The sequence below is a fragment of the Trichechus manatus genome, unplaced genomic scaffold (assembly GCF_000243295.1).
Source record: "Trichechus manatus latirostris isolate Lorelei unplaced genomic scaffold, TriManLat1.0 scaffold00104, whole genome shotgun sequence".
Classification (NCBI taxonomy): domain Eukaryota; kingdom Metazoa; phylum Chordata; class Mammalia; order Sirenia; family Trichechidae; genus Trichechus; species Trichechus manatus.
The window spans coordinates 8,095,446-8,113,423 of NW_004444040.1; the positions used below are offsets into that span (position 1 = coordinate 8,095,446).

Sequence of the window (17,978 nt, forward strand, 5' to 3'; positions counted from 1 at the left end):
AACCCTGAGAGTATGGTCCCTGGACACCCTTTTAGCTCAGTAATGAAGTCGTCCTGAGGTTCACCCTTCAGTCAAAGATTAGTCAGGCCCATAAATCAAAATGAGACTAAATGGGCACACCAGCCCAGGGGCAAGGATGAGAAGGCAGGAGGGGACAGGAAAGCTGGTAATGGGGAACCCAAGGTCAAGAAGGGGAGAGTGTTGACATGTCATGGGGTGGCAACCAATGTCACAAAACAGTATGTGTATTAATTGTTTAATGAAACTAATTTGCTCTGTAAACCTTCATCTAAAGTACAATAAAAAATAAATAAAAACTATTTTGTTATTTAGAGGGCAGTGGTGATTCAATGGTAGAATTCTTGCCTTCCATCCGGGAGGCCAAGATTCGATTCCCGGCTGATGCATCTGAAGCGTAGCTACCACCCATCTGTCAGTGGAGGAGTACATGTTGCTATGATGCTAAATAGTCTTCATGAGAGCTTCCAGACTAAGATGGGCTAGGAAGAAAGGCCGAGGTATCTGCCTCCAAAAATCATGTAGTGAAAACCCTGTGGATCACAAAGGTCCAATCTCATTGTGCGTGGGCTCACCATGAGCCAGGGGCCAACTTGAAGACAACTAACAGCAACAATAACATTTAATGCCAAGTGTTCATAACCAGGAGATTTTGTGCTGGGTAAGTAAGTTGATCAGTAGATCCCAGTCGTGTCTGTAGCCATGAGGCCACTTGGAAACTGATGACCCAGTTACACCCCAGCTCCCCTACATACTAGCTATATTGCCTTGGGTAGATGTGTTAGACTCAGGTGTGCTTGATAAAATGAGGCCAGTAACAGCTACTACACAGGATTTGTGGTGGCAGCTCAGTAAGGTTGTACGAGTGATTGGATGTGATAGTTCTTCATGAACCACAAAGTTCTGTGCCCAAGTGAGGTTTAAGAAAAGCTTAAGGCCTTGTGGTGGATCATACACACAGACCTTGCAAGATTACATGAGCATTCTGTTCAAACAGGGCCTTTAAGAAGCCCAGGGAAGTCACCATGGTTCTCTTGGTTCACTCAGGACCGGTTGGGCCTGGCTGTAGTTACGCCTCTGAACCTTTCCAGTGGCCCAGTAATGCTTAAGGAGCTTCCCTCCCTTCTTACCTCAGGCCCTGCCACCTACTGGCAGCTTGGCTTGACGCAGGAAGTGGGATTGCTTCTAGATATAAGAGGTCCTGACAGGGTTTCTGTGCATTCAGTATGTTTCTTTTTCTGTTTTGCCATAGTTAGCATGTTCCACATGGATATTTGTCTTAAAATATGTTCATAAACAAGGACAGTGCTACTTTAGTCTGAATTCTGTGCTTAAATGTTCAAGGCAGTGTGACCAAAAGCATAAGTCCCACCAAACCAAAAAAACAAACCAGTTGTCCTCGCGTAGACTGTGACTCATGGCATGCACATGTGTGTCAGAGTAGAACTGTGCTCCCTAGGGTTTTCTGTGGCTGATTCTTCAGAAGTAGGTTGCCAGGACTTCCTTTCAAGGTGCCTCTGGGTGAAATCAAACCTCCATCCTTTGGGTTAGCAGCTCAGCGTATTAACCGTTTACACCACCCAGAGACTCACTTCCTACCAGAGAGCCTGAATAATAGGTTCTTCAGCAGGGCAGCCCAACTTTAAGAGACATTGACAATAGTGTCAAAAGTCTCACGCTTGTTCCCTTCTCCCACACACAGCCTGGAGGCAAAGGTGGTCATCCACAGGGAAAAGGAAAGACATGTTCTCACCTTTGTGCTACTTTGCCCTTCAGTGATGTAGGTACAGGGCTGGCCCTGGACAGGAGCCTGTTTCCATGGAGCAGGTCACCAGAGAGGCACTGTATGGCTCTCACTGTGTTGCTCCTGTCATTCTTCCACCCACCTGCAGGGGCTTTTCAATAATTCCTTGTGGGATTCCTCTGAGAGCTGTAAAGTCATTCTGTGCCTTGCAGGCTAAGGTGGCAAACAATAGCCCCTTGATATGAACATCAATGAGCAAAACACAAGAACACTTCTTGAATCTGACAACAGTAAGAAAACCTCAGCAACCCACCTGGGAATCCCTCTCTGCTCTGTGGGGTACTGTGCTGGGCCGCACCACGGGGCCCTGTAAGTGATTTTTTATCAGCAGAGATACCAGTGGTTTATTACTGGCTCATTTTTAAAGATGGAAAAATGGAAAGCGTTTCTCTAATTATTAATGGAACACAATAGAGTAAATTAGTATCTAAATCTTAGGTTTTCATAAGAACTTGAATGATATCAAAATAGTATGACATTTTATGATTCAAAGATGCATACTTTTTATATAACATCCTTAAATTGGAGTGTTTCTGACAATCCATGGCATTTAACAATCATAATCGGCAGCCTTTTTTCTTTCTTGGTGGTAGAATAGAGTGTGTAACTGATGGCATTTGAGGTGTGATGAAATATGATGTACTTCCTCATGACCCCATCCTCTGATTCTTGTGGCTGCTATACACTTACCTGGCTGAAGGCCCTTTTTCTCTCTGTGTTTGCTTTTCAAGGCCCTGCAAGGAACAGGGAGATCCTTGAATTCCTCTACTTGCCGTTGACTTCTGCTTTTGCCCATGTCTACCACACAGACCTGGATGCCTAGAATGAGTTAATTTCCTGTACAAAAAATGCACCAGGCAGAGCCAGCTACATAATTTGTAGGGTTCATTGCAAATTAAAATGAAGGGCCCTTGTTTAAAAATTATTAAGCTTTTCAAAATGCAAGTTGCAAAGCATTCTACTAAGCATGAAGCCCTTCTAAGCTGGGGACTGCACACTTCACACACCCATAAAGCCAGGTCTGGCACCAGGCTCTGTCTTCTGCTTCCCCATCAATGCCTGGGGCCCCTCGGCCTGCACAACCATCACAAAGAATGAGAAACGAAGGAATTGTGAATGGCAGCTCTGCTGCTTCCACAGGCTGCCTCCAGACCCAGGACAGACACTCCTTTAAGACAAGCTGGTAAGGAGCCGACTGCGGAACAGACCATCAATTACTCGTATGCAAGTTCAAGTTGAAGCTGAAGAAAATAAAAACAAGTCCACAAGGGCCAAAATACGACCTTGTGTATATCCCACCTGAATATAGAGACCATCTCAAGAATAGATTTGACACACTGAACACTAATGACCGAAGACCCGACAAGCTGTAGAGTGACATCAAGGACATTATACATGAAGAAAGTAAAAGGTCATTTAAAAGACAGGAAAGAAAGAAAAGACCAAAATGGATGTCAGAAGAGACTCTGGAACTTACTCTTGAATGTAGAGAGCTAAAGTGAAAGGAAGAAATGATGAAGTAAAAGAGCTGAACAGAAGATTTCAAAGGGTGGCTCAAGAAGACAGAATAAAGTATTGTAATGAAATGTGCAAAGACCTGGAGTTAGAAAACCAAAAGGGAAGAACATGCTCAGCATTTCTCAAGTTGAAAGAACTGAAGAAAAATTCAAGTCTTGAGTTGCAATACTGAAGGATTCTATGGGTGAAAAATTGAATGACTCAGGAAGCATCAAAAGGAGATGTAAGGAATACAGAGTCACTGTACCAAAAAGAATTGATCAACATTTAGCCATCTTAGGAGATAGCATATAATCAAGAACCAGTGGTACTGAAGGCATTGTCAAAAAACAAGCCTCCAGGAATTGACTTGACAGAATACTAATTGAGATGTTTCAACAAACGCGTGCAGCACTGAAGTGCACTCGACTCTGCCAAGAAATTTGAAAGACAGCTACCTGGCCAACTGACTAGAAGAGACCCATATTTGTGCCCATTCCAAAGAAAGAGTGGAATGCAGAAATTATCGAACAATATCATTAATATCACATGTAAGTAAAATTTTGCTGAAGATAATTCAAAAACAGTTGCAGTATTACATTGACAGGGAACTGCCAGAAATTCAAGCCAGATTTAGAAGAGGACGTGGAATGAGGGATATCATTGCTGATGTCACATGGATCTTGGCTGAAAGCAGAGAATACCAGAAAGATGTTTACCTGTGTTTCATTGACTATGCCAAGACATTCGACTGTGAAGATCATAACAAATTATGGATATTTGTGGTTTAAAATCAGGAAAGGTGTGTGTCAGGGTTGTATCCTTTCACCTTACTTATACAGATTGAATATACTTATACTGATTTTAAACCACACAGTCTTCCCCTGTTCTGTTCAAAAAACTGCCTCTTTGTCTATGTACAGGTTCTGCATGAGCCCAATTAAGTGTTCTGGAATTCCCATTCTTCACAATGTTATCCATAATTTGTTATAATGAGTCGGAATCGACTTGAAGGCAACAGGTTTTTTTGTTTTTGTTTTTGTTTTTTTGTGATTCAAACTGTATGCTGAGCAAATAATCTGAGAAGCTGGACTATATGAAGAAGCATGTGGCATCAGGACTGGAGGAAGACTCATTAACAACCTGCGACATGCAGATGACACAACCTTCCTTGCTGAAAGTGAAAAGGACTTAGAAGCACTTCCTGATGAAAATCAAAGACTACAGCCTTCAGTACGGAGAACACCTCAACATAAAGGAAACAAAAATCCTCACAACTGGACCAATAAGCAACATCATGCTAAACAGAGAAAATATTGAAGTTGCCAAGGATTTCATTTTACTTGTGTCCACAATCAGCACCCGTAGAAGCAGCAGTCAAGAAATCAAATGATGTATTGCATTGGGCAAATCTACTGCAAAAGACCATCTTTAACGTGTTAAAAAGGAAAGATGTCACTTTGAGGGCTAAGGTGCACCTGACCAATGGCATGGTATTTTCAGTCACCTCATATGCATGTGAAAGCTGGACAGTGAATAAGGAAGACCAAAGAAGAATTGCTGCCTTTGAATTATGGTGTTGGCAAAGAATATTGAATATACCATCGACTGCCAGAAGAACAAACAAATCTGTTTTGGAAGAAGTACAGCCAGAATAATCCTTAGAAGCGAGGATGGTGAGACATCATCTCATGTACTTTGGACATGTTATCAGGAGGGACCAGTCCCTGGAGGAGGACGTCAAGCTTGGTAGAGTATTAACAGAAAAGAGGAAGACCCTCAACGAGGTGGATTGACTCAGTGTCTGCAACAGTGGGCTCAAACATAGCAACAATTTTGAGGACAGCACAGGACCTGACAGTGTTTCCTTCTGTTGTACATAGGGGTTGCTGTGAGTTGGAACCGACTCAGTAACACATAATAGCAACAAGTCCTTGATCAACATACCAGTTGTTCTCCCTCAAAGGTTCTTTTTTGGTAGTTAAATCAAAGTTAAATGTGGGGTTACTTTTTAACACTGTGGTTTTGGTAGCAATGAATGGTTTTGGACAAAATAAAAAAATGTGACATTACACTTTTCTTTAAGGAAGAGTATTATACCTCAGGATCCCTTTTAGTTGTATTTCACGAGATAGTAGTAAGTTTGATACCATCCAAAGTTGGAACTGGTGCGGGTTGTGCTCCTTTGGAAAATAAGAGATTTAATCTCCCAAATTTTGGTCCTTTGCAATTTAAAGCAAGCCTATCATTTTGGAAAAAGCACTTCTATTTTCCTTTAGATCTGCTAAAGGATCTGCTTTAGACAAGCTGCTCATGTATTAGTGTGAGATTTTTCTAGCTATGGTTAGAAATCTTTAGTTCAGTGCTTTGGACCCTCTGCTTAAAATCCTAGCTCCTAATTTAGAGAAGAGGAAAAGGAAATATTCAGTGTCTCAAACGAATGGGGAGTCTGTAAAAGCAGTTAGTAAAAGAAGTTCTTCCTGTACTTTTGCCCCACCAGGTACCTTCTCAAACCAGATTTCATGAGGCGGCCCGATCGAACATTTGATCCCTTCTCTGAAACTCCTGTTGATGGGGTTATCGCAGCCACTTGCTCAGTGCAGGTAAGACCCTTGTGAAATGATGGTTATGTTCTGATCTTTATTAAATTTAATATGTAAATTCTCTTGTAAACTAACCAGTGGAACTTCAGATAACTGGTCTTCAGAGTAGTATAGATGTGCCTAAAAATGAAACTGGGAAATTCTTAAGAAGTCACACTGAAAATATTCAATGTTATGTGTTGCAAGATCGACATGTTGCTTAACTTTTACTTAAATTCTCCTCTTTTGTTCTTATGACATACATTTTTTTTACTAGTGAATTTATTAGCTATTTTGAATGAAAGACACCAGACAACAAAAAGTACATAATATATGATTGCATTTATTATGTACATGTAGAATTCTAAAAAATGCAATAATGTATAGTGACAGAAAGTGATTGCCCCTGAACAGGGATGGTGGGGGATGGATGACAAAAGGGCACAAAGAATATCTGCTATCTTAATTGTGGGGATGGTTTCACAGATGTGATGTCAAAACTCATATAATTGTACACTTTAAAAAATGTACAGTGTATTGTATGTCAGTTATACCGCAACAAAGCTATTTTAAAATTATTAACTATTAGATAATGTGAAAAATTATAAATAAATGGCTATAGTCATTTGACAACTAAAGGAAAAATAGTCTCTCCATAGCTTCATAATAAATAGAGTTTAACACTGCTCTGTAACAATATATTAAAATCTATCACACTGTCTTAGCTGGCTGGTGTTGATAGAGGAAGGAACAACAGGCAGATTCTAGAATTGCTATTTGTGTGTGTGTGTGTCTCTTTTCAAGACTTTTAAAGTAATTTGGTAATAAATGTAGCACAAAAGAATCTCAGAGCTATGAAGGGCTCTTAGGGCATATTTGAATCCATCACTTTATTTCAGTGTGGATGCTAAGGTGAGTAAAAACACTGGACACTGTTTCTTTGTTTTATATAATTAATGCATATTTTCCTCTTTCTTTTTCTAGAAGAGTCCTTGAAGGTAGAATCTCTGCCTAGAACGGTTTTTTTTTGGCACACAGTAGTTGCTGAATCGTGATTGATTTAATAAGGCATGAATGCATTATTTCAATAGATAGTAAAAATTTCCAAAAATAAAGAGGATTTCTTACATCCTGATTATTTTTGCTATTGATAGTTACAGAATTTACTTCTATCTCATCCTATTTCTGTGTTGCTGCAGGTCATATCAGGTCAATTCTTATCAGATAAGAAAATTGGCACGTATGTGGAAGTGGATATGTATGGGTTGCCCACAGACACTATACGTAAGGAATTCCGAACTCGTATGGTAATGAACAATGGTCTCAATCCAGTTTACAATGAAGAATCATTCGTCTTTCGGAAGGTAGGATATTTTCAGCGTGTCCAACTTGCTCTGCTAACGTCAGGGCCATATTTTTAGTGCATAGACACTACACAGTAAAGAGGCTGAGTGATTCAACCCACAAGTCTTTTTTTTCCCCACTTCTTCTAAAGGGTAACATCTGTAGTTGTCATGATTGTTTTTTTCTGTTTGGCCCTTCTTTTTTTTTTTTTTAATTTTATTGTGCTTAAGGTGAAAGTTTACAGTGCAAGTTAATTTCTCATTCACAAATTTATACACAAATCTGTGATGTTGATTGCAATCCCCACAATGTGTCAACACTCTCCCCCTTTCCACCCTGAGTTCCCCATGTCCATTCATCTAGTTTTCCTGTCCCTTCCTGCCTTCTCATCTTTGCTTTTGGGCAAGTGTTGCCCATTTGGTCTCGTATACTTGATTGAACTAAAAAGCACGTTCCTCACGTGTGTTATTATTGTTTCTTTTATAGACCTGTCTAATCTTCAGCTGAAAGGTAGACTTCGGGAGTGGCTTCAGTTCTGAGTTAGAAGGGTGTCCGGGGGCCATCATCTCAAGGGTTCCTCTAGTCTCTGTCAGACCAGTAAACCTGACCTTTTTTTTTTTTGTGATTTTGAATTTTCTACATTTTTCTCCCACTCTGTCTGGGACCCTCTTTTGTGATCTCTGTCAGAGTGGTTGTTGGTGGTAGCCAGGCACCATCTAGTTCTGGGCTCAAGCTGGTGGAGGCTGTGATTCATGTGGTCCATTAGTCCTTTGGACTAGTATTTCCCTTGTGTCTTTGGTTTTCTTCATTCTCCTTTGCTTTGGACCAGACGAGACCAATAGATGTATCTTAGATGGCTGCTTGCTCTTCCTTCTTTTTGATGCTCCCCTCCTCCTTGGAGGAGCCTGCCTTCTACATGACAATCCCACAACTCCAGGTTTTCAGTCTGCTTAGAATGCATCCCAGCTGGGGACACCATCATACATTGGAAGGTTCTTCTGTACCCTGGCCGTAGCTAGTACCTTGCACTCTTCCTTCAGCTAGCAGGGCGGGTGATATGCTACATTCAAAACTAAGGTGAATAAATGTTATTACATAGGTCAGTTGGCCTGGTGCTGTACCTCCAGAAAGCGTGGCCTTATTTTTTATTTGTTTTTCTCCCCATACTGTACAGTGTATCCTAAGAACAGTAAAAGTTACCTTCTGTAATGTTCAGTTTTTAATCTCTTAATCATTGTTCCCCTTTGTTTCTCTTTTGTCAACTGAAGTTTCATCGAAACATTCATGTGTTGGCGGTGCTGTCTCCAAGAATATCTGCATGTCTCTCTTGCTTGTTCACTTGTCCTGACCAAAATGATGACTTCCTTCTTCTTTAGGCACAGGCTTTCCAGGTGATTCTGCTCAATTCGCATGTTGTGCAACACAGATAGTCAGCTTCCGGTCTTAACAAAATAGGGATTATCCACTTCAGAATAGAGTAACTGGCTTCCAGAAACCAGATTATGGGAGAGCAATGTAAGTTAGATGACACAGGCCATTTTAAAATTTAGGTTCACCCTGTGATGTGACTATCATTATCTAGATAACCTTCCATCATTTCCTTCTCTATATTACCAGGGTGTGGTATAAATTGCGTGTACAACTGTGATTTATATCTTTTTCTTCCATGGGTTTTCTAAGTTGTGATAGTTGGATCTGCTTCCAGGATGGGTAGTATTCTTCAGCAGAATAAATAACCCCTGCACACACTTGTACAAAGGCAGAAAGTTGCCTGCAGGCATTCTTTGTTTTTAATGAATAAAGAAAGGCCTGAAATATCAAACTTGGTCTCTATTACTGGCCCCAGAAACAAGATACTAATTCTGGATTCTTCACTGTTGCCTTTCATTGCTATCAAGGGCCTTAACTTTGTTTCCTTCATGTCATTATTGTTCTTTGCTCTGAGCTCATAAGAGTGGCAAGGCCTTCCACTACATGATGAACTATGGACTGAGTGAATTTGGCTGACTTTTAGCTTGATTTCTTCTCTTCATCTTTATGAAGTTGGAATTCAGTTATAACCTCCAGATGTGAATAGGCAACAAATCCATTGTGTAGCTGTAGACATAGTACTCAACTCAACAAGGTGTCCTGGTTGCTCTTAGCCAGTAAAAAGGCATTCCAGATTAAAGACCATTAAGGAACCTTACATTTACTCTCATCGTGTTGCTGTTTTATGTATTCTGCCATCTGACCTCAGAATTTATTTCCATGTATTCAGTTTGGGGATGGCAGGAGTAGATGTCTTGGGATCATAGTGTGTTAATGTTTCTAGCTGCCCCCATCTTATTGTATTTATATCCCAAAATATGTTTAAAACTGAGGAATGCAAGAAGCAAGAAGATTCCTAATTTATATATAAATTGTCTTTTATACATGAAGCTTTAAAAAAAATTATCTCCCTGTTCTTAAAAATAGGCAGAGTTAGATCACAGAAGCAGCACAGGTAGTAAAAGTTTGCAGGATTAGTCAGGGACACAATTCCCAGGCCCAGCTCTGTCGCTGACCATCTGTGAGATTAGGAAAGTCACTATATTTCTCAGGATCTCTGTTTCCTTACTCATGACATGGGTATAAGGATGGGGAGAGATGACAAGGGTTGGACTAGTAGTCTTTAACGTCCATTCCATCTAAAATTTTTGATGAGATGATTTCCAGGAAACCTGTTCTCTTTCACTGAATCAGATGCTGTAGCTTGTACAGTATACTTTAGGAATGAAAATTGAGCATGGATTTATTTTCACCATGAAAGAGTATTTAAGAGCAGCATGGGTATGGTCCTGGTGATGCAATGGTTAAGCTCTAAGCTGCTAAACGAAAGGTTGATGGTTCCAAGCCACCCACTGGCTCCTCAGGAGAATGACCTAGTGATTCCATAAAGATTATAGCCAAGAAAACCCTATGGGACAGTTCTACTCTGTCACATGGAGTCACTATGAGTTGGAATCAACTCACAGGCACCCAACAACAACAACATGGACATGATTCAGATTCCTAGAGTTGTGGTTCTTGGGAACAGCATTGTAAAAATTGGTGAATTTGTACATCAAAAGATTTATCAACAAAGTGAAAAGACAACCTACAGATTGGAAGCAAATTTTCAGTTACCATATATCAGATAAGGGCCTAATATCCAATATATATATAAAACTTCTACAACTTAATAACAGAAAGACAAACAACTCAATCAAAAAATGGGCAAAGGACTTGAATAAATAATTCACCAAAGAGGATACTCAAGTGGCCAACAAGCACATGAAAAGATGCTCAATATCAATAGCTGTTAGATGCAAATGAAAACCACAATGAGCTATCACCTCACCCCCATTAGAATGTAAATGATCAAAAAAAGAAAGGAAAACAACGAATGTTGGCAAGCTCGTGGAGAAACTGGAACCCACCGTTTGTTGCTGGTGGGAATGTAAAATGGTACAGACATATGGAAAACAGCTTGGCGGTTCCTCAAAATGTTGAACATAGAACTATCACATGACTCAGCAATTCCACTCTTAGGTATACACCGAAGAGACTTGAAAGCAACAACACAAACAGATATGTGTACACCAGTGTTCATCGCAGCTCTATTCACAATAGCCAAGAGGTGGAAACAACCAAAATGTCCATCAACAGATGAATGGATAAACAAAATATGGTATAGACACACAGTGGAATATTATGCAAGTGTAAAGAGACATGAAGTTCTGATGTATGCCACAATATGAATGAACCTTGACAACATCATGCTGAGCAAAATAAGTCAATCACAAAAGGATAAATGCTGTATGATCTCACGTATATGAAATAAGCAAATATATAGAAAACAAAGATTATTAATGGTTATCAGAGATGGGAAGGAGGGGGAAATAAGAGGAATTTTTATTGGGGGGGCATTAAGTTTATGTTAAAGGTGGTAGAATATTTTGGAAAAGCATAGCAGTAATGATGGCACAACATGAAAAATGTAATCGATGTCTTTGAATTGGAAATGTAGATGTTGTTGTGCTGGCAAATGTTTTGGTATGTATATTCTCACCACCACCACCACAATAAAAATCCATGAAAAGCCCTATTCTTTGTTTGTAGGTGATCCTCCCGGACCTGGCTGTCTTGAGAATAGCAGTGTACGATGATAACAATAAGCTGATTGGCCAGAGGATTCTCCCACTGGATGGCCTCCAGGCAGGCTATAGACACATTTCCCTTCGAAATGAAGGAAATAAACCATTATCACTGCCAACCATTTTCTGCAATATTGTGCTTAAAACATACGTGCCTGATGGATTCGGAGGTAAGCTAAATATTTGATTACAGAGTATGATAAGGTCATACGTCACAAGATTATGAAACATTTCTTCCATGCTTAAAAAAATACCAATAATAAATTCTGGTTCTGATAAGTGCTACCAAAGCTTGTAACCTTGAAAAGATTAAGGATACATAGTCACCTCGGTCTTCATAGTAATAAATTAAAAGGCAAGGCTAGGTTATCTTTTTTTACAGGAATAAATGGGCTTTTATCATCTTGAAATTATTATTTTTTGCATTACTTTTTTATTGTAAATATATATGTAGCACAACATTTGTCAGTTCAGTGTTTTTTACATGTACAATTTCATGACACCAATTACATTAAACATGTTGTGCAACCATCACCAATATTTGTTGCCAAATTTTCATCACCATAAACAGAAACTCAGTGCTTCCTAAACAATGACTCCCCTTTTCCCCCTTCCTCCTACCCCTGGTAACCACTGATAAACTTTAGTGTCTATATATTTGCCTATTCTAAATATTTAATATAAGTGAGATCATACAATATTTGTTCTTTTGTAGTTGACTTAACTTCTCTCAGCATGTTTTCAAGCTTCATCCATGTGGTAGCATGTATCAGGACTTCATTATTCTTTATGGCTGAGTAATATTCCGTTGTATGTCTATAGAACAAGGCTAGATTATCTTTAAGGTCCTTTCTTATTTTAAAATCAATCAGTCCAGGGATAGAGCTACTGGGCTAAGGGCTGGGGACCATGGTCTCAGGGGACGTCTAGCTCAGTTGGCATAACATAGTCTATAAAGAAAATGTTCTACATCCAATTGTGGTGAGTAGCGATTGGGGTCCTAAAAGCCTGTAAGCGACCATCTAAGATATATCTATTGCTCCCATTCTAGCTGGAGCAAAGGAGAAAGAAGAAAACCAAAGACACAAGGGAAAGATTAGTCCAAAGGCCTAACGGACCACAACTGCTACAACCTCCACCTGACTGAGCCCAGAACAACTAGATGGTGCTCAGTTACCACCATCGCCTGCTCTGGCAGGGACCACAATACAGCAGGGTCCCGAACAGAGTGGGAGAAAAATGTAGAACAAAATTCAAATTCACAAAAAAAAAAAGAAAGAAAAATACCAGGCTTGCTAGGCTGACAGACTGGAGAAACCCTGAGAGTATGGCCCCCCGCCCCGGACACCCTTTTACCTCAGTACTGAAGTCACTCCGGAGGTTCACCCTTCAGCCAACGATTGGACAGGTCTATAGAGCCAGCGATGACAAACGTGAGGGATGTGCTTCATAGGTCAGTCACGTATACGAGACTAATGGACACACTGGCCCAAAAGCAAAGACGAGAAGACAGGAAGGGACAGGAAAACTGGACAAACAGAAACAGGGAACCCGGGGTGGAGAAGGGAAGAGTGTTGACACATTGCAGGGTTGACAACCAATGTCACAAAACAATTTGTGTATTAACTGTTTAACGAGAAACAAACTTGTTCTGTAAACTTTCAACTAAATCACAATAAAAAAATTAGTCAATCCTCATTATACATGGATTATGTATTTGCAAATATGCGTATGGCTAGAATTTATTTATGACTCCAAAATCGATACTTGTGGCTCTTTTCAATCCTTCATGGACATGCACAGAGCACAGGTTCCCAGGTCAGGTCGAACAATGTGACACTCTGCCCTCTTGTGGTAGCTTTTATACTATAAACAAGTGTCCTTTTCATAGTCTATTTAGTGCCATGTTTTTCATATTTTTGCTTTTGTTGGTTATTGTGCTGTTTAAAATGGCACTAAAGCATAGTGCTGACATGTTGTCTAGTGTTCCTGAGCACAAAAGACTGTGATGAAAGTACATGAGAAAACACGTGTTAGGCTGCATTCAGTCGTGAGATTTAGTGCTATTGGCTATGCATTCAGTCTTAAGGAATCAACAATATATATTAAATAAGGTGTCTTTAAACAGAAACACACAAGGTTATATACTGATCAGTTGATGAAAGTGTTGTGACCAGAAACTCACAGGTCAGTGGTTAAGTTCACTAATTCAGTGTCTGCAGTAACTTTGTAGAACATAACTAACACGAATTAAAATCGACAATACTATAATTTTATATTTTTTATCAACTTCTATAAATATGTTTTGTGAAGGATACATTTACACAGTAGTCAAAGATGAAAAGAAGATATTAATAATGTGGAACCATAGATCTCTTATCAGTTGGCCTCACTAAAAGATTTACATTGAGCTCAACTAGCAACAGGGTTGGATTTTCTTCCAAATCCACGACAGAGTTCAATTTCATTAAATTTCTGGCTTAACTAAGGTAGTTAACAGGAGGAATCAAAACCTGGACCAAGCCATAAGATTTTGCTTAAAGTCAAACCTTTTAACTTTTTGTAACCTCTAACTAAGCCAAGGGAGCCCTGATGGCATAGCGGTTAAGAGCTCGGCTGCTAACCAAAAGGTCAGCAGTTCGAGTCTGCCAGCTGCTCCTTGGAAACCCTATGGGCAGTTCTACTCTGTGCTATAGTATGGCTATGAGTTGGAACATAAGCCGAGAGCATTAAAAGAAAACGAAGAGCCTCTGTAATCCCAGAGCCTGTTGAAACATAAGAAAACTACACAGCATAGTTGTTGCATCAAATTAACCAAGATTCAAATGTTAACTCTCCACTGCTGGCTGGGTGACCTTGGAAAAGTGACGTAACCTCTCTCAAGCCCCTCATTTCCTTACCTATTGAGTGAAGACAGTAATAGTAGCTCCCTCATAGTGTTCTTGTGAAGAGCTTATCATTATAGTCTGTAACATGGCTAGGGCTGAAAAATATGTGTACATGTGTGTGTGCCATAGATACAGATATAATTTTTATATTATACTGGAACATATCGCTGTTTTGTTTGGGGAGTTTGGGGACTTCTGTTGCTTTTTTATTTGTTTTTATTAATGTATGCTTCTCTGGAGAGCAGAGTTTCTGCAACCAATCCTCAACTTTAGTGACCCAATTGCAGGTTTAAAAATTAAGTTAAGCCATAAGGATTTTTCAGTTACAAAATCCATTGTAAAGACACTTTCCTCTATTTCTTGGTTTTCATGAAAAAGGAAGCATATTAGAAGCCACAACATACAGTAACAGAATTAAGAGCAAATAAAAGAGGCTAGGATGGGGTGCTATGGGGCTAGACAAGTGTATAGTAAAAGCAGACGGGAGGCCTGCAGTGTGTGTGAGAGAGAGGGCATGTAGCTCTGTGGCAAACCCCAGGAAGCTGCCTGCACTGCCACACAGTGATGGCCAGGAGGGATCATCAAATGAATTAAATTATGTCCCATATACTTGCATGTAGAAAGCAGGGAGTATATGATAAATACAGAATACATTTCAGAAATAGTTCTGTAAACAAACATGGTGAAAGATTTTAACATTTTGCCTCTACATGGGGTAAATTTCAAATGAAATTCTTTATAATTCATTCCATAAAAATGAGCCATTTGAGTAGAAAAGGAAAAGAAAAATAGTTTGTTGAGCTCCTACTTTGTGATTGTCTATTTTTCTGGGCACTGATTGGATGCTGTTTCATTGAGGCCACAGAGCAGATACTACATAAGAACACTGACTGGAGCCCAGTGAGTTATTGGCTATTTGACCTTGTACAAGTTATACTTAGCCTTTTTATGTTTCATGTTCTTGTCTGCAGCACAGAGGGAATAGCAGTCCCCACCTTATACATGGGAATTAAATGAGCTCCCGGAACAGTGCAGAAACATGGCAGTTTCTCCATTAATACTAGCAAAAGTTTTTAACGAGCCTACGAAAAACCCACTGGTTATATTTTCTTCCCCCTCACTTCCCCTTTAGTTTTTAGAAAGTGCTACAATAAATTATTTTGTCAGGAGAGGTTCTGGTTAAGATGGCGTTGTCGATACAGGCACATACCAACCCCCGACAACAAAAACTCACGAAACTAAGTAAAACAGACACAAATAACAACTTTAGATCCCAGAACCTCAAATGGAAGGTTGAAGAAACAGACTGAGCACCGACTGGAAGGAGAGACAGAATGAGACCAGCAGGAAAACAGAAATTCGAGGATCGACCGTGCCCTGCCTGCTGGTGTGCCACAGCATGGCCATTTTGGGATGAGAGGATTTCTATCCAAGAAGCTCAATGAACTCCATACAGGATAGACTCCAAAATAAATTCATCAAGACCTATCATAATAAAATTGTCCAGAACCAAAGACAAAGAATTTTGAGAGCAGCCCAAGAAAAGCAAAATATCACCTACAAAGTGGCCTCAATAAAACTAGGTGCTGATTTCTCATCAGAAACCACGCAGGCAAGAAGGCAATGGGACAACATATACAAAGCCCTGAGAAAAAAGAACTGCCAACCAAGAATCGTATATCCAGCAAAACTGTCTTTCAAAAATGAAAGTGAAATTAGGACATTCCCAGATATGCAGAAATGATAAGTATTTGTAATCATCAGACCAGCCCTTCAAGAAGTATTAAAGAGAATCCTTTGGACAGAAAATTAGCAACATCAAACGACAACCTGAGATAAAGAGACATGACAGCATCACTCAAATGCCAAGCTAGAGAAAGACTTGGAAAAAGTAAAACAAAGCTACAAAGTTGACTACAGGGAAACAGATATAAAGATGTAAACCATGACAACTTCAAATCAAAAGGGGGAATGAATGTTGTAGTTATAGAACTTCCATATGAAGAGGATGTCAAGGCGATCCCAAGATATAACAGTTTTAAATTTAAGATGATAAATGTAAACTTTAGAGTAACCACAAAGAAGTAATAAATCTACAAAACAAAGAAGAAGAAAATCAAAAAGACTCAGTAAACACAAAAACAACAATAACAAATGAAAGGAAAAGAAAATCCATGTACAAGAAGAACTCATCACAGAAAGTAAAGAACAAAGAAACCATTAACACCACAAAAAAAGTAACAAAATGGCAGCAGTAATTCCATACCTATCAATAATCACACTGAATGTAAATGGATGAAATGACCAGTCAAGAGGCAGAGAATGGCAGAATGAAATTAAAAAAAAAAAAAAAAAACCCATCAATATGTCGTCTACAAGAGCTATACCTTAGACACAAAGACATAAACAGGTTAAAAATCAAAGGATGGGAAAAAAATATCAATGGAATAGAGTTGAGAAACCAGAAGTAAATCCGTACATCTGTGGGCAGCTGATTTTCGACAAGGGGTCAAAGTCCATTCAGTAGGGAAAAAACAGTCTCTTTTTAACAAATGGTGCTGGCAAAACTGGATATCCATTTGCAGAACAATGAAACAGGACCCATATTTCACACTATACACAAAACTAACTCAAAATGAATCAAAGACCTAAATGTTAAAGCTAAAGCTATAAAGTTCCTGGAAGATAATACAGGGACAAAACTATGGGACCTAATTTTCTTTACAAATAGATTATCAAACACAACTACAAATGCACGAACAACTGAAGAGAAGTTAAATAACTGGGGCTGCCTAAAAATTAAATACTTAATGCTCATCAAAAAACTTTATCAAAAGTTTAAAAAGAGAACCTACAGATTGGGAAAAGATCTTCGGGAATGGTATATCTGATAAGGGTTTAATCTCTAAAATATATAGAAAACCTCAACAACTCAACAACAAAAAGACAAACAATCCAATTAAAAAATGGGCAAAGAACATGAACAGACACTTCACCAAAGAGGACATTCATGCGGCCAACAAACACATGAAAAGATGCTCACGATCATTAGCCATCAGAGAGATACCATCTCACCCCTGCAAAAATGGTGCTGATCAAAAAAAACAGAAAACAAATGATGACAAGGTTGTGGGAGATTGGAACCCTTATCCACTGCTGGTGGGATTCTAAAATGGTACAACCACTTTGGAAAATGTTATGGTGCTTACTGAAAAAACTAGAAATAGAAATACTCTGTGATCCAGCAATCCCATTCCTAGGTATATACCATAGACATCTAATAGCAGTGACACAAATAACATGCACACCTATGTTCACTGCAGCATTATTCACATAACAAAAAGATGGAAACAACCTTAGTGCCCATCAATGGATAAACCAAATGTGGTATATACATACAATGGAATACTACACAATTATAAAGAATAACCATGAGTCTGCGAAACATCTGACAACATGCATCAATCTGGAGGACATTATGCTGAGTGAAATAAGTCAAGCACAAATGAACGACTATTGTATGATCCCACTTTTATAAAAAGAGCAAAAAAAAGGTATACATACAGAAATCAGCATCCTTTGGTAGTTACCAGGGATAGAAGGGGAAGGGAGAGGGAATCACTATCTAGACAGTAGACACTTGTTAGTTTTGATGATGAGAAACACCGAATGTTGGTGAAATGAGCAC

At 39.2% G+C, this 17,978-nt stretch overlaps 1 protein-coding gene across 1 annotated transcript in view; it reads left to right on the top strand.

The window, feature by feature from the left end:
- The window catches only part of PLCB4 (phospholipase C beta 4), a 423,663-nt gene that overhangs the window by 350,442 nt on the left and 55,243 nt on the right, over nt 1-17,978 (top strand). Inside the window, exons 27-29 of the mRNA XM_023737565.1 lie at nt 5,820-5,922; nt 7,101-7,265; nt 11,368-11,572. Of these exons, the coding sequence (XP_023593333.1) occupies nt 5,820-5,922; nt 7,101-7,265; nt 11,368-11,572 (473 nt within the window). The remainder of the gene's footprint in view (nt 1-5,819; nt 5,923-7,100; nt 7,266-11,367; nt 11,573-17,978) is intronic.